Genomic DNA, 25,075 nt, shown 5'->3' with positions numbered 1-25,075 from the left:
CTGACTAGTCACCACAGCAACTAACTGCAAAAATTAAACATGTGATCTATCAAGCCAAGTTTTATTCAGGCGTCTAACGTGTCCAGCATTACCATCAGCTGGGTTCATAACATGGCTCCATATAAAATTCTGTATAACACTTCTGAAAAAAAACACTTCATAAAGGATTTTGTACATGAAAGTTTCTATATAAATAGAAATTCTTTTACAGCTCACACAGAAGCAATTATTATTGCGAAAAAAAAGTGTAGGCTTAGAGAAAAACAAATAAAAACACAAACACTTCCATTCTCATAACAATCTGTACAGTACTCAATTTACACACAGCAAGATCTTGAAAAGAGGAAAGTGATAATGATCCAATAACAAACTTTAGTCATATTGGTTAATGGATACATTTTGCCCAGTACACCAGGCAGAACACCCCCGGCAAACAAACAAACTCTTCTTAAAAAGGAAACATGGAATTGTTTACAATTATCAGCAGAGGCAAGCTAGGGCCTTGGCTCAGAATCTTATCTCCGACAGAGCACCACTCCCTTCAGTACTGCACTGGGAATCAGCCTGATTTTTAGGTTCATGCTTCTGTTACAGAACTCTCTCACCATCTTCTGACTCCAAGGAGAGTACAACCCATTAAATCACAGCTGTTATAACACTAGAGAATGTCCTCCGGCATTGCTCATCCTAGCATTTAGGATGGAGATGCCTTTGCAGATCTGTGCAACTGCTGTGCCCCACTAGTCCCTAACCACCTAATTATGCTTATGTATGTGAATGGAGAGCAGAAACATCTAAGATTATAACATCATGTAATATAAATAACACTGACATTTCATGCTTTAACAAAAAGCGTCAATTTTTAACAATGAACTCTACGAGTGGAATTAAATGACTCCTACATGCTGTGATATTGGGATTCTGTGAAATGTACATTGCATGTTGGTTAATATCAGATATAATTGCGTAGATGTACAGGATTTGCATGCAATTAATTGGGACTTCTCAGATTTTACATTGTTGGCACTTATCTGATTAGAAGAGTGCAAACATCTTTCTCAGCTTTTAATTTATCTTTTAAATGATGTGTTGTCGTTTTAATTGCACTGATTAAATTGCCAAGCAGTGAAATTAAATGTGATGAGGCATTAATTAATTATATCTGAACATTCTTTGGAGTGAATTATAATTATGTTAATATGAGTTTTAATTAAAAAGTGACAGCTTTTAAATGGCTGCCATTAATAAATTCAACAAAATATTCTTTGATAGTGAGTGCTTGCTGACATTTTGGACTGTGTTCAGTGCAGAGTAGTTTCAGGCAAGCCCCTCTACCCATTAGATAGAGTGCACAACATTAGGGTGCAAACAGTGGGTTCCAGACCACTCAACACAGGAGCCGAAAGGTTCTCCCACCGGTGGCACAGTGGTTAGCACTGCTGCCTCACAGCGCCTGTAGACCCGGGTTCAATTCCCGACTCAGGCGACTGACTGTGTGGAGTTTGCACGTTCTCCCCGTGTCTGCGTGGGTTTCCTCCGGGTGCTCCGGTTTCCTCCCACAGTCCAAAGATGTGCGGGTCAGGTGAATTGGCCAAGCTAAATTGCCCGTAGTGTTAGGTAAGGGATAAATGTAGGGGTATGGGTGGGTTGCGCTTCGGCGGGTCGGTGTGGACTTGTTGGGCCGAAGGGCCTGTTTCCACACTAAGTCTAATCTAAAAAAAATGCAACAAAAGTAGGCCTTGGCTTCCATCGGGTTCCATTCAGTCATGTAAGGCTCCATCAATCTTCACTCAATAACAGCCTCCACTCTGTACAATCCACATGTTGCTCCCTTACAGAAGACGAAGAGTACCCCAGTGATCAGATCGAAGCTGCAGTACAGTGAGACCTCTGCTCTGGTTCACTGTGAATCATGTGATAGGGCGAGTAACATCATACATATATGGAGTTTGAAACACAGATACAGTACCACATCCATCTCACCCACTGCTGGTCTTTTAGAGGACCCTATATGCCCCCACTGTACCAACAATGACATCACAGCTAGATGGATACATTCCGTTTATTATCTAAAAAGGACTGGGACAAGAGCCAATCTGAAAACCCATCACACTGTCAATTTATTTCATAGAAACAAAGAGCTCCATTTCTTTATGAAAGGCTTGGGGTTCCCCTCAGCCCAAGCTATGAGCTGCCTCTGTAGAGGAGAATCCAACTGATGAGACTGTGCTCCAACTTGGGGTGTCACATCAAAGGTAATGGCTGTACCTGGAGAGCTACATATCCAAAACAGAATCGGTTCTTCTTCTGAAAGACAAGAAACAATTTCAGGAGATACCTCTTGACTGTTTTCAACAGATACAGGAGAACATGTTCATTCCTGACAAAGTGCAGAGTGCCATTTTAATGAGTGCATTGGGATCTGGAACTTGCTGTATGAAGGGCAATGGAAGTAGATTCAATGTATCGTTCAGAAGGGAATGAGATAAATACAAGGGAAAATTTAAACTTGGAGTAAAGAAAAATTTAAAAATTATGAGTAAAGGATATGCGACTAATTGCCTCACTCTTTGCGAGAGCCAACGCAGGCACAGTGGGCTGACTAGCCAGTTTCTGTGCTGTATAATTATTTTAAATTGCTGTAGACAGCAGCATCAACCCACCTGCAGTACAATGAAAGCTTTGCAAGTTTCCAGGTTTACATTTTGGCTGGTCACTAGTGATCACTGTCAACTGGAGTTCCTGAATGAGATTACTTACTACTCACTGTAAATTACCATCCGGCATTGAGGAACTGCCCTCAGGTGGAGTGCAAATTGGGAAATTAGTGGCTGAGTCCAACTCCCTGTGAGCAGCCAGCAAACACACTGCAATTTTCACACACAACTGTACATGCAATCACAGGAAAAATGGACAACCACTTACCAAAGTCTCAGATTAGAAGTCAGCATAGTGCTGCAACCTAGGAAGAAATCAAATCATGTAGGAATTGAGTCAAAGAACAGACTATTTGAAATATTTAAAAGTAATCATAAAATGTTCTGAACATTTTAAACCCAGATTTTGAGGGCAGTCCTTTCACAATTGGTGGCACTGGTTAGCACTACTCCCTCGTTGCTCCAGGTTCAATTCCAGCCTCGGGCCACTGTGTGCACTTCTCATTGTGGTTTCCTCCCACAGTCCAAAGATGTGCAAGTTAGTTGGATTGGCCATGCTAAATTGCCCATAGTGTCCAAGGATGTGTGGGTTAGGTAAGTTCGCCATGGGAAATGCAGGGTAACAGGGAAAAGGTAGGGGTATGGGTCTGGGGGTGGGATGTTCTTCGGAAGGCTGGTGTGAACCCCCCTCCACACTGCAGGGATTCTGATTATACAGAGAAAAAAATAATTCCACAACAAGCATTTGGCAAGTGTGAAGGGACTGGTAATTAGAGTACAGGTTATAATGCAGGTCATACAGAGCGAGAGCGCGAGAGAGAACGAGAGACAAACAACGCGCGGGAGACAGCAAGAAATGGATGCTGATAGATAACTAAAAAGATAAAAGGAGACAAAGAGAGTGAGTGAGTGAATGAGTCAGAAAAAAAAGGATATAAATGAAAATTTCCTAAGCAGGAGTGAAGTCAGATTGTGATCGGGCACTGAAATAACCTAACTTCCAATCCTAATTGCTTGGTGGTTACCCCAGTTTGCAGCTGATCATACAAGGACAGAGTTCTCAAAGACAGCTGTCAACATATCTGGACAGACCTCCAGAAAAGTCAAGCAACTGTGGGAAAGTTCACCCTGAACCACAAACCAGTAGCTGAAGAGAAAGCTTATCAGTCAGAGTAGATTAACAAGAAAGAGGAATGACAGAAGCATTAACCTCCAAACTACTGCTCCCAAGGAATATGCGTGAATCCATGATGAGTATACAACCCAAAAATCAAATACAAGACACCCGTATGAACCACACTTAAACAGGCAGCCATGGTCAGTATAGTAAGCCTTAAGTTAAGCACACCTGTACAGCAAGGCTTTGCCTCGGTTCGTGGCTATGGAAAAAAAGCCACTCCTGGGGGAAAAGTCCATTTCCTGCGCCAAGTAAATAACCTTCTGTCCAGACACTGGGAAATTGGAAAATGCCGTAAAAGATGGGATGTGGATCTGCAGAAGAGAGAATTATTTATTAAGAAACACTTCAGTTCAAATGTTAGAATTTTAGAGTCCCTACAGTGCGAAACCAGGCCATTCCACTCAACAAGTCTACATCAACTCGCCGAACAGTAACATACAGACCCATTCTCCAAACACATTACCTTACATTTACCCCTGACTAATGCAATCTAACCGACACATCCCTGAACACTAAGGGCTATTTTAGGATGACCAATTCACCCAAGTTCACATCTTTGGATCAGGATGAAAACCGGAGCACCTGGAGAAAATCAACGCAGACACGGGGAGAATGTGCAAACTCCACACATTGCCCGAGGCTGCAATCAAACCCAGGTCCCTGGCACTATGAGGCAGCAGTGCTAACCACTGAGCCACCGTGCTGCCCATTTGCAAACTCCACACAGACACAAATATCAATTATAAGCCTGAACTAAAGCTCCAAATGATTGCAGGAGGCAGAAACCCTCACTACACTGAATAAAATGTGACCTCTGTACTTTAGGACTGCAATGACAAACTTTCTGGGGTACAGCTGATGCCTCATGGAATAGTGGGAGATCCGGTACACATTGTAGGATCTGCTTGTTGATGTGGAGCCGAGTTTAACAGGGCCCTTCCGTAGTTCAGGAGATTGCTTCCTCCATAAACGGACTAACTATGATTCCTCAGGGCATTTTGGTCAATAGCTGTTTGTAAAGCTCCAGCTCGTTCCATCAGAGGAGCTGAGTATAATGTTCAGCAAAACTGGCCAGGGCACCAGCTTGTTCTTTGTTTGTTTCTTTGCTGGTACTTCCTCCTGGTCAGTTCTGACGTGCTGCTGTTTTATTTGAAGTGAGTGCAACATATGTCACATTGGCTGCATTTTCATCAGAAACACTTGCAAGCGTGGGGGATATGATCGGCTGGACAGCTTTTTTAAAAAATAGCCGAGAGCGTGGTGCTAGAAAAGCACAGCAGGACGGCATGGTTGCTCAGTGGTTAGCACTGCTGCCTCAGAGCAACAGGGACCCGGGTTCGATTCCAGCTTCGGGAAAGTGTCTGTGTGGAGTGTGCACATTCGCCCCGTGTCTGTGTGCGTTTCCTCCAGGTGCTCCAGTTTCCTCCCACAGTCTAAAGATGTGCAAGTTAGGTGAATTGGCCATTCCACATTGCCCATAGTGTTAGGTGCATTAGTCAGGGGTAAATGTAGGGTTGGGGAATGGGTCTGGGTGGGTTATTCTTCAGGGGGTTGGTGTGGACTTGTTGGGCCAAAGGACTGTTTTCATACATCTCTAGTATCTGCAGTCCTCACTTCCTTCTAGATTTTTTAAATATGAGGAAGATAAATCCACAATTCCCCATTTATCTGCCTATGGAGGAGCTGATTCCGAGTCCCCTCGAGCTGTCATTATGACCACTGAGGTGTGGCTGACCCCTCTGTTCACTGCGTACTCCCGCAGCATCGATCTGGCTTAACTGAAGGACGGAGCACTGAAGGTGACAAGAGTTACCTCAATAGCGCCAAGCGGGTCACAGAGGATAGAGATGATACCATGATTGACAGAGCTGCACAGTTTAAACCTCAGCATAAGAACACCATCTCCCAGGTCATCTGCACATGCAGCTTTACTCCCCAACAATGTCATAAGAGTCTGAGATTTACAACACAGGAACAGACCCTTCAGCCCATCGTGTCCATGCATATCTATAACTAAATGACTATTCTCATCCCATTTTCCAACATTTGGCCTTGCATGCCTTGGCATCGTAAATGCACATCCAAATACTCCTTAAACATTGAGATCTTCCATGTTCTACTATGCTTTACAAGCAATGAGGGGATTCTAAAAGTATTTAAATAACGCTACAGCTACAATTACAAATTTACCTGAAATGTTATATTTCCCACCTGGTTTATGTTGGCTGAACACAGTATAATTGTGCAACAAACGTTCGTGATCCCAACCAGTGAGAGAGCTGCATGAATATCAATTGGGGGGGGGGGGGGGGGGGGGGGGCACAAGGATTCCTCTTTGGCTGAAAGTAGTCTACCAGAGCTGATTAAAAATCAACGCCTGTAAGTTAGTCCCTCATTTCATTGTAGTAAGCTAATTGAGCAGAACATTGAAAGGCTTCATTAATCAAAGAAAATGGACAGAGAAGAAAAAAGCTTAAGCTCAATAACTTTCTCTTCAGCCTTGTTTGCTTAACAAGGACACGTCACAGCCACAAAAATATCATTGATGACCAAACTGTCCGAGTGGAACTGAAGCTAGTGCTCCTCACCTACAACAGCTCAGACTCTGATTTATCGATTGAATAAGTTAACAGCACAAAGAGAAAGAAACTAATTCCTCTAGTGACAGACTTCATGACAAGGGGGCATAGCTTTAACATTACAGAATCAGAATTGTTATGACACAGGAGGCTATTCAACCCATTGTGCCTGTACCAGCCCTTCAAACGAACATCATTACCTTGTGCCAACTTCCTGCATGTACCCCATACCTTTACATACATTAATGATCTGGGCTTTGCTGTGCACGGACAATTTCAAACATACAAACAAGAGGAGGCCACTCGACCCTTCATGCTCTACCATGTAATACAATCGTGGCTGATCTGATTTCAACCATTCCTGTCTACCTCCTGGATAATCTTTCTTCCCCTTGGTAATCAAGAATCCATCGATCTTGGTCTTCAAAATATTTATAGATTCCACATCCATTCCCTTTTGAGGAAGGGAATTCCAAAATCTCAACCCTCAGTAAAAAATAAGAATTCAGTTCCTCCAATGTCTTTGCTTCAAACTGAATTAAAAATGCTGTCCTCTCCATTAAGTATTGGTCAGAAACATCACCTACCATCTTGACCGCGTGATCTGTGGACTTAGAGGCAATCGCTAAGATCTCTGTTGTTGGATTAAAGGCTAGTGATGTCACTGCAGTAACTAGGTTCCTGATAACTTTCATAGGTTTAGGTTTAGTTTGGTGTAGGCAGGTATCTTGGGAATAAACATTCACAATTCCAGAACTGGACCTGTTAGGGAAAGTAAAGAGAGAGTCATGAAGCTGCTTTTCATTGTTAGTTAGAATTAAAGGAAATACTGTACAAGAAGAAATTACCACCCATTTTCCATCATCCTCATAGTCATGTGATGCTGCAATAATAGAGCTGTGACTAATCTAACAATCATAATCTCTTATCAACCTTTCTACAACAGATCCAGGCAGGAGGACAAATAAAGCACCCAGTGCTGCAGAACTTTGGGAATCTGTTAGTTGAGGGAGCTGTTTTGATTTTGACACCAGGAGGAGCTAATCAAGGGGCTCCACGGTATCCTCATGAGCTGATATGGCTCCACACTATAAAGATGGCCCCTCCTGCAATGCTGCACTCTCTCAGATCATCCAGGCCAGTCATATTGAATGAGGTATTTATCTCATCAAGATAGACTTGGACTTGTTCACAGGGTAAGACAGGCTAAACACCTAATCCACCTCTTGGGTCCAGATTCACTCCTGAATATAGCCAATTTCCTTGACAAATCCAGTCCTATTTTGGACCCGTGAGAATATATTTACTGTGTTTGCTCCATTCAAACTCAAATGTCAATTCTAATTTATCACAAAATCCATTTGTTAAAAATGTTAATTTAAACTGTAACAAATGATGCAGGGTTTCTAGCAAAGCAAGGCAGCATGTGGTTAAACTGCCTGGGGAAGATGTGGTGAACCTGCCTGGGGAAGATGTGGTGAACCTGCCTGGGGAAGATGTGGTGAACAAAGATTGTGCCCGAGCTTCACCATCACACGCTCACACCGGAGGATTCCCATGAGTAACAAGCACAGCAGAGGGTCACTGAATCTCACTTGACAATCACATGTCAACCTAATTAAAAGGTTGAGTAATGCACTCCTCCAAATTGTAAAAGCATTATGATAAGGGGGTGGAGGTGGCATAAGAGTGATATTTAATTTAGAAACAAAGAAAGGCTTAGAACTGTACAGAATTCAAATACACAGATTAGGTACAACAAAAGGAATATATAAACCCAGATTATACTGTGCAGAGGGAAATGGTATGAAGGGAACTCTAATGAGACTTGTGTTTTGTAATCCTCTTGGACGTAACACCACTATAAGGACCTAAAGTAAGTAAAAGATCCACCATGGATTAAAGGGGGATTACGGAGCTATTTTCTGATCCTGCTGGGAAAGCTCAACATCATATCTGTTGAGTGGTTTGTGCTTGGCTTAGGCATAGAGCAGAGAGAACTCAGAATCCCTCAAAACAAACCGTCACTGAAAAACCCAAAACCTGAGGTATGGCAGAGCTCAAATAACTCAGTGCTGGAATTCAGAATACAGTGTATTTCAATATGTTAAAGAAGATTGTTTAATGCTCAATTTCTCAGATCATGCAGAAGAAACATTCTCTCCTGGAGTATGTAAGGACATGAAGGTGAACAAACACACTGTATAATGGCACACATTGCCAACAGATCTGGTTGAACCTCCCATGTCCCTGTTACTGGGATTAATCAGGATGTCCTTTGTTACTGTGGTCGGGTGCAATGCCACTCAGCCAAACTCTCGGGAAACGGAATCAGTCGGAGAACCTGACACTTCAAACCAGGATCTACAGGAAAGCAACACACACACACACCAAATATTGAACTACAGAAACAATCATCCCAACACCCACAAATGAAGCTGCATTAGGACATTATTTCAATGAGCTACAACACACTGCAGCACAGAGGAACTACGAACAGAAGAAGAAAAATACCCATATCGCTTATTCAAGAACGGGTACCCAATAAATACAGTCTGCTGATTTGTCACAAACCCAAACAAGCAGACACAATGCGCCCAGAAACCCGAACCACATTACTATACATCAAAGACATCTCGGAAATGACTTCCAGACTACGCAGACCCCTCGGCATCATGGTTAAACTATCGCAGCACAGGGATGGGAACCTGAATTGTAGTTCCAGTGTACAGGAGTGAGTAGTGAGGTCAGGGATAGGTTTACAAGGTCACAAGAGGGCACCTGCAATCAGGATGATGGTTTGAAATGCATGTACTTCAATGCCAGGAGCATCCAGAATAAGGTGGGTGACTTTGCAGCATGGGTTGGCACCTGGGATTTTGATGTTGCGGTCATTTCAGAGGCATAGCTGGAGGAGGGACAGGAATGGTTATTGCAGATTCCAGGATTTAGATTTTTCAGCAAGGACAGAGAAGATAACAAAAGAGGAGGGGGTGTGGCATTGTTATTACAGCAGCTGAGAGAACGTTTGAGGACTTACCCACTGAGATAGTCTGGGCTGAGGTTAGAAACAGGAAAGGAGAGGTCACTCTGTTGGGAGTTTTCTATAGGCCTCCAAATTGTTCCAGGGATGTAGAAGAAAGGATAGCAAAGATGATTCTCGACAGGAGTGAAAGTAACAGGGTAGTTGTTAAGGGAGTTTTTAACTTCCCCAATATTGACTGGGAATGGGTCAGTTTTTGTTCTGTGCGCGCAGGAGGGTTTCCTGACACAGTATGTAGACAGGCCAACAAGGGGCGATGCCATATTGGATTTGGTACTGGGGAATAAACCCAGCCAGGTGTTAGATTCGGAGGTAGGTGAGTACTTTGGCGATAGTGACCATCATTCGGTTATGTTTACAATAGCAATGGGCAGGGACAGGTATATACCGCAGGGAAAGAGGTATTACTGGGGGAAGGGCATTTATGATGCGATTAGGCAAGATTTAGGATGGGGAAGGAAACTGCAGGGGATGGGCACAATTGAAATGTGGAGCTTATTCAAGGACCAGCTACTGCGAATTCTTGATAAGTATATTCCTATCAGGCAGGGAGGTAGTTGTTGAGAGAGAGAGAGCCATGGTTTAATGAAGAAACTGAAGCTCTTATCAAGAGGAAGGAGGCAACTTATGTGAGGATGAGGTGTGAAGGCTCAGTTAGGGGCTGGAGAGTTGTAAGTCAGCCAGAAAAGATCTAAAGAGAAGGCTAAGAGGAGCCAGGAGGGGACATGCGAAGTTGCTGGCGGATAAGTATGTCAGGAATAAAAGAACGTCAAGACTAAGATTAGGACCAAAGACAGTGGCGGGAAGTTGTGTGTGGATTCGGAGGACACAGGGGAAGCACTTAATGAATACTTTTTGTCAGTTTTCACACTGGAAACAGGTAATGTTAGTGAGAATACGGAGATACAGACTACAAGGTTATATGGGATTGAGGCTGACAAAGAGGAGGCTTTAATAATTTTGGAAGATCTGAAAATAGATAAGCCTCCTAGGCTGGATGGGATTTATCCTAGGATTCTGAAGCCAGAAAGGAGATTGCAGAACCTTTGGCTTCAATCTTTATGTCATCATTGTCGACAGGAATAGTGTCAGAAGACTGGAGGATAGCAAACGTTGTTCCCTTGTTTAAAGAGGGGAGTCGGACAACCCTGGTAATTATAGGCCAGTGAGCCTTACTGCGGTTGTGGGTAAGGTGTTGGAAAAGTTTATAAGAGATAGGATTTATAATTGTCTAGAGAGGAATAAGTTCATCAGGGATAGTCAACACAGTTTTGTGAAGGGTAGGTTGTGCCTCACTAACCTTACTGAGTTCTGTGAGGTGACAGAGCAGGTGGATGAGGGCAAAGCGGTTGATTTGGTGTATATGGACTTCAGCAAGGCCTGAAGTCCACACTGTAGGCTATTGCACAAAATACGAGTTTCACACTTGAAGGTGATTTAGTGGTTTGGATCAGAGCCTTCAACTAGCTGAAAGACGACAGAGGATGGTGGTTGACGGGAAATATTCATCCTGGAGCTCAGTTACCAGTGATGTGCCACAAGAATCTGATTTGGGGCTGTTGCTGTTTGTCATTTTTATAAATGACCTGGATATGGGCGTTGAAGGATGGGTTGATAAATTTGCGATGACACTAAGATAGAGTTGTGGATAGTGCTGAAGGATATTGCGGGTTACAGAGGCACATAGATAAGATGCAGAGCTGGGCTGAAAAGTGGCAAATGGAGTTTAATACGGAAAGGTGTGAGGTAGTTCACTTTGGAAGTAGTAACAGGAATGCAGAGTACTGGGCTAATGGTAAAATTCTTGATTTGGAGACATAGGTGTTGGACTGGGGTGTACAAAGTTAAAAATCACAACACCAGGTTATAATCCAACAGGTTTATGTGGAAGCATTAGCTTTTTGAGCGCTGCTCCTTCATCAGGTGATTGCCTGCTACTTCATCAACCACCTGATGAAGGAGCAGCGCTTCGAAAGCTAGTGCTTCCAAATAAACCTGTTGGACCATAACCTGGTGTTGTGTGATTTTTAACTTGGTAAAATTCTTGGCAGTGTAAATGAACAGAGAGTTTGGTATCCTGGTACATAAATCCCTGAAAGTTGCCACCCAGGTTGATAGGGTTGTTAAGAAGACATATGGTATGCTGGCATTTATTGGTAGGGGTACTGAGTTTCAGAGACACGAGGTCATGCTTCAGGTGTATAAGACTCTGGCAAAGCCACACCCGGAGTACTGTGTACAGTTCTGGTCACCGCATTATAGGAAGGATGTGGAAGCTTTGGAAAGTGTTGAGAGTAGATTTACTAGGATGTTGCCTGGTATGGAGGGAAGGTCTTAGGAGGAAAGGCTGAGGGAACTGATGCTGTTTCATTGGAGAGAAGTAGGTTGTGAGGTGACTTAACCGAGACGTAGAAGATAAGCAGAAGGTTAGATAGGGTGGATAGTGAGAGCCTTTTTCCTTGGATGGTGAAGGCTAACACAAGGGGACATAGCTTTAAATTGAGGGGTTATAGATTTAGGACAGATATTAGGGTTAATTTCTTCATTCAGAGTAATAGGTGTGTGGAACAGCCTGCCTGCAACAGTAGCCCTTAGCCGATGCTAATGGCATTTAAATGGGCATTGGACATACATATGAATAATGATGAAAAGGTGTAGGTTAGATGGGCATCAGATTATTTTCACAACATCGATACATCAATGCTGTAATGCAACATCAAGAGCCGAAGGGCCTGTACTGTGCTGTAACGTTCCATGTTCTATGTTCTAAACCTTTCGACACACTTATACAGCAGCTGATGAACTTAAAGGACCTTGACAAACAACCAGCAATATGAATGCCATTTACAAAATATCATGCAAGGAATGTACCAAACATGACATCAGTCAGGCAGAAAACTAGCTACCAGGATACATGAACACCAGCGAGGCACAAAAATACATGACCCTCTCTCACTAGTATCCTTACATACGGATGAGGGAAGACACCAGTGTGACTGGGACAACACATCCATCCCAGGACAAGCTAAACAGAGACACGCACGAGAATTCCTACAGGCCTGGTATTCTAACTGGAAATTCATCAATAAACACATCGATTTGGACCCCATCTACCATCCTCTGAGAAAAAGAACCGGAAGTGATATCACCCACCTTAAGAGACCAAGGCACAGAAACAGAATGTGGGGCATACCACCAGTGCTTCACCTGAGGCTCACTGATGATGTTATCCCATACAGTAACAAAACGCCTAAAAACAAACCTTCCAGCTCAGCGAGCAAGCTTACAATGTGAATCAGTGGGAAAGGATGCATTGCACTCATTATCTGTCAGAAACCTTCAGGGCAACATTCTACTCACCCACAGGCCACATATTGCCCATTCCGAGAGACAGCAATAGACGTTCCTCTCAGGCAGCCTTCGTCAATGAACCTGGTCAGACACTTCCTACTCTTCACATCCCAAATATAAACTGCTCCGTCATCTGGAACAACAGCATAAAGAGGATAAAAACTGGTTAGAAATTGAGAATGTACAATCCTGACCTATCTCACCCATCACGAGCACCAGTTAAAAACAAATGCTGCAACTCAGCAATTCATTACATTTATTCAGGGACCAGCTAATGGACCAATTCAACCAGAACTCTCTTTCACTGGTACTCAATAAATCAGTTGCATTTGCAGTGCTCTGTGGAACCTGACATCTCAGACAGGTGAAAGGTGACTCAAATAAAGACATTCAAGATGCAAAGAAAACGGATTTTAGTTGGACAATGTTCTTGTTTGTCAAAACATGTGGTGCTGGAAAAGCACAGCCGATCAAGCAGCATCTAAGGAGCAGGAGAGTTGATGTTTCGACCATAAGCCCTTCATCAGTTCTTGTTGTTGATAAGTGAATTTTATGTTGATATACCAGGAACGAGCTGTGCAACTGGGAAGATTGAGTCAACTGAAACAGCTGAGGTGAAGGTGGTACGGACAGAGATTGGGATCAGGTGGTACAGGTAGAGAATACAGGGGCAGGAGCAGGTCTTTCAGACTTCAAGCCTGTTTCACCACTCAATGGAATCCATGGTTAGATACACTGCACAGTTACAGCACAGCACTCAAAAACTGCAAGAGTTGTGACTTTTCCAGATGATAAGAAAATATGGAACTAGGACTGTTGCAACATAGACCAATGTATATTAGAGGACAACCTTCCAATTGCATATAGAAAAACTATCATCTTTCTAATTGCTTGATTGGCAAACGGGTTATACACTGTATTCCCAACAAGTTATTTGAACCCCAGCCTGATACTGATCTCACAGTCCCTCCCTTATTTTCAAATCTAAAACCAGACAAGAATATTTGCTTACCAGAATGCGTGTAGATTGTACTCCCATCAGGAGAGAAGGTGGCTGCGACTGCCTTTCCATTAATTTTCATACTACCCACCAATTCCTTTGTCTGCAGAAGGAACAGAAATATAATTGGTTGGCATTAAACATTAGATTAGATTCGACTACTTACAGTGTAGAAACAGGCCCTTCGACCCAACAAGTCCACACCGACCCGCCGAAGCACAACCCACCCAGACCCATTCCCCTACATTTACCCCTTCACCTAACACTACGGGCAATTTAGCATGGCCAATTCACCTAACCTGCACATTTTTGGATTGTGGGAGGAAACCGGAGCACACGGAGGAAACCCACGCAGACACGGGGAGAATGTGCAAACTCCACACAGAGAGAGTCGCCTGAGGCGGGAATTGAACCCGGGTCTCTGGCGCTGAGAGGCAGCAGTGCTAACCACTGTGCCGCCCATAAAATTAGGCCATCAAATAAAATTATTTACTGCCACACAAAACATGGAGCAGCAGGTGAGCTCCAAGCGTGAACGCACAGGTTACAATGACAGACATGCAAGAACCAATCCCTGATCTGTGCCTGGGAGGCAGGGAAGGATAAACTCATCCCTAGTAGATGGGGAAGGAGATTATAATTGTCAACTTCAGTTCATTCACTTTTCCAAGCTTCCCTCCCTAGGTGCTGAAGGGAAAACCTGTCAGGATTATTGAGTCCTGACTGTCAGAGGTGGATGCATGACCAGCAGGTGTAGCTGTGCACCTTCCACATCACATTTTGGTCCACACATGAAAAGTGGCCACTCAGGCAATGCTTTCCACCTTCCCCAGCAGCCTGCTAGATCTTGGAGCTCTGAGACATACTGAGGGTTCCCTCGTCCCAACCTTTATGCTCACTCTTCCGGGGCAATCTGTTGTGTTTGCGTGGGAGGGGCTGAACATCACCTTCTGCCTCCCCTAGTGGCTGATACAGGAATATAGAAAATAGACGGGTGGGTAGGCTGTTCGAGCCTGCTCCACCATTCATCATCGTCATGGCTGATCATCGAACTCAGTCCCCTGTTCCTGCATTCACCCATCATCTTTGATCCGTTTAGCACCAGCTGCTATATCAAACTACTCCTTGAAATCATGCAATCCTTTTGCCATGACTACTTTCTGTGGCAGAATTCCATAGGCTCACAGCTCTCTGGTTGAAAACATTTCTCCCCATTTCAGCAAACTCACATCACATGTATAACACTGCAAGGATGTTCCTCAATGTTAGGGACCATAAATGTAAAAAGCAGAAAACACCAAATAAAAAATCAAGGAAAGCAAAAAAACAACTGTTCTCGCCCTCAGCATGAACAATCTCTGCTAGCCATTCAGAAATTAATTTGCGCAAGTATGAAATATTTAAGCTGTGCTAATTCCCAGGCAGCACATATCTGATGTGACAGATGACCTGTAATTTTCAGAGCAAAGTAATAACACTGCGGTTTCATCTCGGTAACCATGTGCATAATGAACAAGGAAGTGGTGAAACCTAATTAATTTGTCCTGTCAGCACTGCAGACCAATCCACGAGTATTCCCAGAGTTACTGGGTACATAATCTCCACATCCACATTCACATGGTGAACATGTGCATTTTAACTATTTTGTGGAGTGCTTGGTAAAAGTGATAGCTCAAAAAATAAAATGCCTTCGTTTACAGACTCAGCAATTACACCAATATGTTTGTACTAACAGATGGGAAAATTGGAAGTTCTACCCAGATGGGAAATTCTGATAAAATTATGTACGAATTCTAAACTTTGGTGAAAGAGACAGCCTACAAAAGTGGTCACTGAAGGATGGCATTTGTTCAACAATGGTATACAACATTTGTTTGCCTGCAGGTTTATCCTGAGATTCCTGCACTCCTCTAATTCGGACCTCCTGAGCACCCTTGATATATGTGGATCACTCCGCCATTCTGGCTGCGCATTGAGCTGTCTGGCCCCCAAGGTCTGGAGTTCTCTCCCTACATCTCTGCCTCTTTACTGTTCTTTTGTCCTTGGAGAAGTTTTGTAAACACTATTTCTTTGACTGAACTGCAAGAACAGATTAAAATTTGGAGTCAGATTTTCTTCTACAACTGTCTTGTGAAGGGTTTGGGATATTGTTATTAATTAACTCATGGGATGTTAACTAGCAGCTCTGGTTTCCTTGGTGTTCAAGGTAGTGGCAGTGAGCTGTCTTCTTGAACCGCTGTTGTCTACGTACTGAAGGTAAACCCACAATGCTGTTAGGGAGGGAGTTCCAGAATTTAACCGAGCGAAAGTGAAGGAACAGCAATATATTTCCAAGTTAGAATGATGAGGGGCTTGGGGGAGGGGGGTGGATCTTGGAGGTGATAGTGTATCTGCTGCCTTTGTCCTTCTAAATGGAACTAGTTGTGGGAGTTAGAAGGTGCTGCCCAAGGAGTCTTGGTGAACTTATGCAGAGCATCTTGTAGATGGTATGCACTGCTGCTAAAGAGGGTCAGTGATGGAGTGCGGTGACAATTAACTGGCTGCTTTGCCCTGGATGGGGTCAAGTCTTTTGAAGCTATACTCATCCAGGCAACTGAATAGCATTCCATCACAGAGACCAGTTCAGTTTCTGGTCAATGGCAACCACAGGATGATGATAGTGGGGAATCAGCAGTAATAACGCCCATGAATGTCATGGGGCAGTAGTTAGATTCTCATTGGCTGACACGTGACCTGGCTATTGTCCAGGTCCTGTTAATATTTGAACATAGACTGCTTCATTCTCTGCAGAGTCACATACAGTACTTAACATGGTGCAATTATCAGTGAATGTCCCCATGTCAAACCTCTGACCTCATGACAGAGGGGTGGGCATTGATGAAGCAGCTGAAGTGGTTGGGCCAAGGACACTACCCTGAGGAACTCCTGCAGAGATGGGATGAGCAACCTCCAACAACCATGACCACCTTACTTAGCATCAATTTCTTTTATGACTACAATTAGAACAGACTTTTCCCCCGATGAAAGCTGACTGTAGTTTTGCTAGGGCTCCTCGATGTCTCTGTTAAATGCAGCCTTGATGTCAAGGGCTGTCACTCTCCCCTTCCTTCTGGAATTCTATGCTTGAACCAATGCTGCAATGAGGTCAGGAGCTGAGTGACCCTGGTGGAACCCAAACTGGGTGTCACTGAGTGGACTGCCTACATTCGCTCTCACCCCGACTGTCCCAGACAGCTGACTCCTGTTCTCACCCCTGGTCATCTCAGGTCGCTGTACTGGAACAGCACAGGTCATACAGCCTTACAACATGGAAAGAGAGCCTTCAGTCCATCAAGCTCACGCCAACCGTGTTCTCAAACTAAACTAGCCCCTTCAGTACTATTGGAATGTTGTCAGGGCCCATAGACTTTGCGGCATCTAGTGCCCTAATCATTTCTTGAATCAAATTCACTGAAGACTGGTAACTGACACTGGGAACCACGGAGAAGGCCAAGATGGTTCATCCAATTGGCACTACTGGCTGAAGATTGTTGTGAATACTTTGGCTTTATCTTTAGCACTGATGTGCTAGGTTCCTCCATGATTGAGAAAGGGGATATTTGAGTGAGTTGTTTTAATTGTCCACCACCATTCACAACTGGATGTGGCAAGATTGCAGAGCTCAGATTTGATGCCTTAGTTGTGGACTCACTTCGACCTGTCTATCACTTGCTGCTTACACCGTTTGGCACACAGGTAGTCCTGTTTTGAAGGCTCATCCAGTTGACACTTCATGTTTCAGTATACCTGGTGCTGCTCCTAGCACACCCTCTTGCACTCTGCATTAAACTTGCGTTAACACCTGGTTTGATGGTAATGGTAGAGTGGGGGATATGCTGCTCCATGAAGTTGCATATTATGTCCGAGTACAATTCTGTTTTCAGTTTTATTCTGTTAAAGACACTAGAGAGATCCAACTTGTCATTTGCTATTGAAGTTAGTGATTAAAATAATGTTACCATAGCCAATTTATGGTTAGTTAGTGATTTCAACTGCACTCAGGTTTACACTAACCCAGGAGTTTACGGAGTCGATCCTATGCAACTTACCTTCATGGAGAGAAGGTGCAGATACCCTGAAGTCCCAAGGAGCAGCAGAAACAAGCCATCTGGTGAAACTTCAAACTCTTTAACCTTCCTTTCCTCTAAACCTACAAACACAAAAATCAAAAAGCTTCAGAGACAAGCGTATAGGGCGAGATTTCAGGAGAAGTAACCGTGCCTGATGTAAGCTTGGAGTAAATATCGCAGAAGATGGAGGTCTGAAATTGATAAAGAAAATGCTGCAAATACTCAGCAGGTCAGGCAGTCCCTGTGGAGAGAATAGTGTTGGCATCTCTGGGTGATGAATGACTTCTAGCTTTCTCTCTCTCTAACATGACCAAGGAGATAGCCAGGTCGCATTATCACTAGACTCTTAAACCAGAGACCCGGTAATGGTCTGGGTTCAAATCCTGAATTTCAAATTGCATAAGTTAATTCAATAAAAATCTGGAATTGAGTCTAATGATGACCATTGTTGATTGTTGGCAAAACCCATCTAGTTCACCCAGTCCTTGAGAGAAAGAAACTGCTGTCCTTACCTGGTCTGGCCTATGTGTGGGCAACTCTCCCTCTGGGCAATTGGGGTTGGGCAATAAATGCTGGCCGAGCCAATGATGCCCATATCGTGTGAATAAATAAAAGAAAATTACAGAGGCATGTCCTTCCATGGGAAACAGAGAAACACTCGAGTGCAACAGGTGGCTGCTTGACTGCTCCTGAAACAGTCGGGAAGATGAGATACCTTCAATCCGCAGGACACCCGAATTTTCAAAATTACTCTCCAACCTTAAGATGTATACAAAACAATTCTTGCACAACAGCAGGTCAGCCGCTTTCTCCTCTCACACTATAGCACAAGGCAGAAGAAGTGACACCCCCATTCCACAGAGACCAGTGTCAAGAAGCTCTGCAATGCAAGCTGATCCAGAAAAATACAAGTGAGATTGTGGAAACAGAGCTCAGTATTATCCATTTATTCCACATGCAGCTATGTGATGGAATAATGCTGCAAAATAGTTTATTTTTCACATTTCTACTGTAACTTTCTTTTGAAGTTCATTTTTCACTATAGCCTTCACTGGATCTCTGTTCTCATCCTCCCCTGCTCCAGAGATTGACCTTTTACTAGCCACACCTGTACTCTTTGGAACCCTCCACACCCTATTTGATCTTCTGCTGCATTTGCTTCCCTCACATACCTTGTTAAAACGTGAGCACATAGTATCCAACCTCACCTCCCACTCCCCAATGCAATTTATCTTCTCTATTGCTCAGCTTCCTCTTTTCTTGTGTTTTAAACCCACTCTTCAAGGTGACAGATTTCTGTGAAAATGAACTCTTAAGGATTTTAATCATTAATGCAGACTTCTGATTGTCGATGTGTCAAAATTTTTGCCAACTATTCAAGGAGACTGAATGTTCTGGGAAATATAGTTTTAGAAGGGCAGGAATTCTCACCTCGGACACTGTAGACAGGAATGATTTTCCCAGCCATCATATTGTATACATAGAACATCTTGCTGCGGATGCCAGTGGCAATAACCTGCTCTCCATCTGCACTGAAGCGAGCTTTGTACACGGGAAACCGCTCCAGGTAAATACTCTGTATCTTGGGGTTTGTCTTTTCATCAACCTGAAGTGGAATGAACATTGGTAGCTACTAATCTGAATCAGTCTGGCTCACGGGCCACAAACACTGTCAAGCATTCTACACTTACACAAAAGGGCACAGGATAAACATTCAGGAGTGATACTCCATGCGGCGTCAGGATTGGAAAGCCTACCTGAAAGAGTGCGATGGACTGATCAAGCCCAGCAGTCATGATGACTTGAGCAGCTGGATGGAACTGTGATGCTGTTAGCTTTACATTTGACTGTCTGGTGTAGTTGGCATCTTTACAATGCTTTATCTATCAAGAAGCAATAAAACTTGTCAGAACAAAGAAACTAGTTTTTCGTGCAAGCAATCATGTTAGTCCAATAATCTCACCTTCAGTGGCATCTTCATTAGGGTATGGACCCTTGATGTGAAGAAATTACTCAAGAAGCTAGCCTTCAACAGAGTCCTGCTTTGCTTGACCACCCAATGGGAGTGACAGGCAGTGAAGGCCACCTGATCTACCTGACCTCAACCAAGAGAGTGCAGCCAGTTGAACAGCCCCTCACTCATCTCCAGGCTGAGCGAAACATTGGTGGGGCTCATGTCTCCTTGCTCATGCCTCGCTTTACATTTGCCAGGAATTGGTGTTGGAGAGACTTAGGTCTGAAAGTTGACAAGTCCCCAGGGCCTGATGGTCTACATCCCAGGGTACTGAAGGAGGTGGCTCGAGAAATCGTGGATGCATTGGTGATTATTTTCCAGAGTTCGATAGATTCGGGATCAGTTCCTGCGAAATGGAGGGTAGCTAATGTTTTACCACTTGTTAAGAAAGGTGGGAGAGAGAAAGCAGGAAATTATAGGCCAGTTAGTCTGACTTCAGTGGTGGGAAAGATGCTGGAGTCTATTATAAAGGATGAAATTACGACACATCTGAATAGTAGTAACAGGATAGTTCAGAGTCAGCATGGATTTATGAAGAGGAAATCATGCTTGACTAATCTTCTTGAATTTTTTGAGGATGTAACTCTGAAGATGGACAAGGGGGATCTAGTAGATGTAGTGTACCTGGACTTTCAGAAAGCTTTTGATAAAGTCCCACATAGGAGGTTAGTGAGCAAAATTAGGGTGCATGGTATTGGGGACAAATTACTAACTTGGATTGAAAGTTGGTTGGCTGATAGGAAACAAAAAGAGTAATGATAAACGGCTCCATTTCGGAATGGCAGGCAGTGACCAGTGGGGTACCGCAGGGATCAGTGCTGGGACCGCAGCTTTTTACAATATATATATTAATGATATAGAAGATGGTATTAGTAATAACATTAGCAAATTTGTTGATGATACGAAGCTGGGTGGCAGGGTGAAATGTGAGAAGGATATTAGGAGATTACAGGGTGACCTGGACAGGTTAGGCGAGTGGTCAGATGCATGGCAGATGCAGTTTAATGTGGATAAATGTATGGTGATCCACTTTGGTGGCAAGAACAGGAAGGCAGATTACTACCTCAATGGAATCAATTTAGGTAAAGGGGCAGTACAGAGAGATCTGGGTGTTCTTGTACACCAGTCAATGAAGGTAAGCATGCAGGTACAGCAGGTAGTGAAGAAGGCTAATAGCATGCTGGCGTTCATAACAAGAGGGATTGAGTATAGAAGCAAAGAGGTTCTTCTGCAGCTGTACAGGGCCCTGGTGAGACCACACCTGGAGTAGTGTGCAGTTCTGGTCTCCAAATTTGAGGAAAGACATTCTGGCTATTGAGGGAGTGCAGCGTAGGTTCACGAGGTCAATTCCTGGAATGGCAGGACTACCTTATGCTGAAAGACTGGAGCGACCAGGCTTGTATACCCTTGAGTTTAGAAGACTGAGAGGGGATCTGATTGAGACATACAAGATTATTAAAAGATTGGACACTCTGGAGGCAGGAAACACGTTTCCGCTGATGGGCGAGTGCCGAACCAGAGGACACAGATTAAATATACGGGGTAGACCATTTAGAACAGAGATGAGGATAAACTTCTTCACCCAGAGAGTGGTGGCTGTGTGGAATGCTCTGCCCCAGAGGGCAGTGGAGGCCCAGTCTCTGGATTCATTTAAGAAAGAGTTGGATAGAGCTCTCAAGGATAGTGGAATCAAGGGTTATGGAGATAAGGCAGGAACAGGATACTGATTAAGGATGATCAGCCATGATCATATTGAATGGTGGTGCAGGTTCGAAGGGCAGAATGGCCCACTCCTGTCTATTCCACACTATCACACATGCAGAGTGGCTGATGACCCACTGACCCATTCTTAGAGCTGAAAGCTTGGGAATCCATCGCAAATCTTACCAGTATTTTATCTAAAATGAGCTGTCTTTCATAAACAGTTCTACCTAGCCAGTATTCCATTAGATTAGAAGCATATTTCGCAAAAGGATGAGACTGTCTGATTACCCACAGCACAACTACAAATGCACAAGCAGAGCATTATCGACAGGGGAGCAAGTTAGACAAAACAAGCTAGCTGATGCCAGAAGGCCTTTGATAGGGGATCACACAGGAGGCTGCATAATAGATAAGAGCCCATGGAGAGAGAAAGAAGCTTTGTACACCCAGAGACACAGCCAGAGAGAGAGAGTGTCATAAAGTGCATAAATCTACAAGAGAGTCAGGAAGTATTGTAAGCTATGGGGAACAAATAGGACTGCACATAGCATTGTTGCGAACATGTTAGTAGAATGTGTTTCCTAATAATGTTGAGTCTGTTTATACTGGTACCAGTTTGTGTTGATAGTGATTTGACTGGATCAGTATGGTGGAATACCTGAGCAAATATACTCACAACATCCTGGTTGGAGCTGTCTAACATGTTTTAAGGAGGCACGAGACAATAATTGTCAATTGTCAGAAAAACTTATCTGGTTCACTAATGTCCTTTCGGGAAGGAAACTGCCAACGTGACCTGGTCTGGCCTACACGTGACTTCAGACCCACAGCAATGTGCTTCACTCTAAAGTGCCCTCTGGGCAATGAGGGATGGGTAATAAATGCTGGCCTAGCTAGAGACACCCACATCAGTGACTGAATCTTGTTGGTCGTGTTTGCAGAAAGATAATGTCGCTCCTGAAAAATACTGACATTAAAAGCAGAAGTCATGGGATTAAAGAAGGTGAAGCTGGTGAGAGCTTAGGAACTGCTTGACTCAATGGAACGGTGTACACGTAGAGATTTGAATAAACAAAAATTGTACTCATTAAATCCTCATCTTTAAATCGTGCACCATCAGCTGCACAGAGAGGTTGGAATCTCAAGAGTCACAACTGGGAGGGTTCAAGCCGCTGCAATGTGCTGAGACAGGATACAGTGCACTCTCCAAGTACGGTATTGCTGCTCTCAGTAACGTCACTACAGAAAGCCGACAAGCCTGGACAAAGATCTGCTCCACAGGAAGCAAGGGAGAAGCTTGATGGGTTGTCAGGCTGAGCCGCTCTCGCGTGCATGGAGGGCAGAGCTGGAGACAAGCTGTCAGCAGCTCCCTGATCATACGAGCCAGGCCAGGCCTATAGTAACTGTCCAATATCCACCCATTCACACACTATAACTGACCTGATATCTGATGTGAGATGCTATTGTTTCTTTTGTGTAAATCATGATCTAGAGTGCACCGGCTGTAAAGTGAGGTGGAAGCAAACTGGATGGTAACTTTCACAAAGGAACTGGGTAAATATCTAAAAGGGAAATGTGTAGGTTTGTTGGGTAATAGAGCTGGCAAAGAGCTAACGTGGACAAAATGGGCTGGTCAGTCTCCTTCTGCACTATACGATTCGATCAAACTATTTCTTAATTGACGGCTAGCCCCATTCAAAGCAAAATGCTACTGTTGTGATTATTGCAGAACACTTTCTCTGAATGCCCAGCAGGAACAGGTTACAGTGAGTTATCATGCTAATCAATGGTCTCAATATTTCTCCCATACTAAATTCAATTCTGAAAAGTGTGCAGTAATACACTTTACGAGGTCTAACAGATAAGGGATTCCATTGTGAATGGTCAGAAGCTTGGAAAGCATTGAAAAATCAGATGGATCTTGATGTGCTTATCCAGAGATCACTGACATTACCAGGGCAGGTATAGATACGGTGGTTCAAATGGTATATGAGATGGAGCAGAAGGGTCAGACACTCCAACTGCAGCTCTGCTGTTTCAACTGTTTGGGAGAGGTCACAGCAAAGAGATAAGTGAATAGGTTTAAATGTCACCTTGGGGCCTTGCTGCAAGTCTGCAGTGGTGAATAGTAGTGAATCTTTCTTGATTATATGTTTTATTGATCTATGTCTCTTGATTAAACTTAAAAATATAAGCATTAAGTTAGCCTGGAGCAGTATTTTGTAGATGAATAACATGGTGCTATTGTCTGGGTCTGCAGATTGGAAGAAGCAAAATGGCCCTTAGTAGAGTGATATGTTCTTCTTCTCGGATGTGGGAGTTTGGGGAGAGTTGACATGTTATGGAGGATTATATCTGCAATAAATGCTGTTGCTTGTGAATCCTATCAGATCGAATGGAACTGTTGGAACGATGGTTAGAGACAATGAGGAACTTACAAGAGCATGGGGATGTGATGGATGGCAGTTACAGGAAAGGACAAAAGTTGCAGATACAGTCACATAGATGTGTCAACTCAAGGAAAAGTAAGAGAGGTAGCAAGTAGTGCAGGAGTCTTCTGTGGCTGTCCCCATTTCAAACAGGGATGCTGTTTTGGAAAAATGTAGGTTGTGACAGATTCTCAGGGGAACGTAGCACAAACAGCCCAGTTTCTGCTACTGAGACAGACTAATATAGTGAGGGGTACAGCGGGTTCCAAGAGATCAATTGTGTTAGAGGACTCGCTAGTCCGAAGTACAGACAGACATTTCTGTGGCCAGCAGCGCAAAATCAGAATGGTGTGTTGTTTCCCTGGTGCCAGGATCAAGGATGTCTCAGAGAGGGTGCAGAATGTTCTCACGGGGGAAAGGGGCCAGCAGGAGGTCATGGTACACATCGCAACCAACGACATAGGAAGGAAAAAGGTTGAGATTCTGAAGGGAGATTACAGAAAGTTAGGCAGGAATTTAAAAAGGAGGTCCTTGAGAGTAGTAAAATCTGGATTACTCCCGGTGCTACAAGCTAGTGAGGGCAGGAACAGGATAGAGCAGATGAATGCATGGCTGAAGAGCTGGTGTACGGGAGAAGGATTCACATTTCTGGACCATTGGAATCTCTTTTGGGATGGAAGTGACTGTACAAGGACGGACGGATCGCACTTAAATTGGAAAGGGATAAAATTACTGGCCTGGAGATTTGCTTGAGCTGCTCAGGACGATTAATACTAGTAAGGTTGCGGGGGGGTGTTGGGGGGGTTTTGGGGGGGGGGGGGGGGGGGGGGGGGGCTGTATTCCTGATGAAGGGCTTTTGCCTGAAACGTCAATTTTATTGCTCCTTGGATGCTGCCTGAACTGCTGTGCTCTTCCAGCACCACTAATCCAGAATCTGGTTTCCAGCATCTGCAATCAATGTTTTTACCTAGATGTCAGGTATATACAGGATAGATCGAATGAATCCTTA

General features: G+C 43.8%; 1 protein-coding gene across 2 annotated transcripts in view; it reads right to left on the bottom strand.

Annotated features, from left to right (window-relative positions):
* Nucleotides 1–1,136: 1,136 nt before the first annotated feature.
* The window catches only part of utp18 (UTP18 small subunit processome component), a 46,697-nt gene continuing 22,758 nt past the window's right edge, over nucleotides 1,137–25,075 (bottom strand). The window contains exons 6-14 of one of the 2 annotated variants that reach the window (XM_060844426.1): nucleotides 19,677–19,802; nucleotides 19,351–19,525; nucleotides 17,899–17,999; nucleotides 13,823–13,913; nucleotides 12,820–12,943; nucleotides 7,004–7,178; nucleotides 4,006–4,148; nucleotides 2,926–2,962; nucleotides 1,137–2,304 (exon numbers count right to left, since the gene is read on the bottom strand). In XM_060844426.1, the coding sequence (XP_060700409.1) occupies nucleotides 2,938–2,962; nucleotides 4,006–4,148; nucleotides 7,004–7,178; nucleotides 12,820–12,943; nucleotides 13,823–13,913; nucleotides 17,899–17,999; nucleotides 19,351–19,525; nucleotides 19,677–19,802 (960 nt within the window). In that variant the 3' untranslated portion in view covers nucleotides 1,137–2,304; nucleotides 2,926–2,937. Of the gene's footprint in view, nucleotides 2,308–2,925; nucleotides 2,963–4,005; nucleotides 4,149–7,003; nucleotides 7,179–12,819; nucleotides 12,944–13,822; nucleotides 13,914–17,898; nucleotides 18,000–19,350; nucleotides 19,526–19,676; nucleotides 19,803–25,075 lie in introns of both variants that reach the window. The other variant, XM_060844425.1, reaches the window with a different exon arrangement.

Source organism: Hemiscyllium ocellatum, chromosome 25, assembly GCF_020745735.1.
Source record: "Hemiscyllium ocellatum isolate sHemOce1 chromosome 25, sHemOce1.pat.X.cur, whole genome shotgun sequence".
NCBI classification, from domain to species: domain Eukaryota; kingdom Metazoa; phylum Chordata; class Chondrichthyes; order Orectolobiformes; family Hemiscylliidae; genus Hemiscyllium; species Hemiscyllium ocellatum.
Note: the sequence above shows the minus strand (reverse complement) of the source record. Positions and strands in the feature narration are given on the sequence as shown.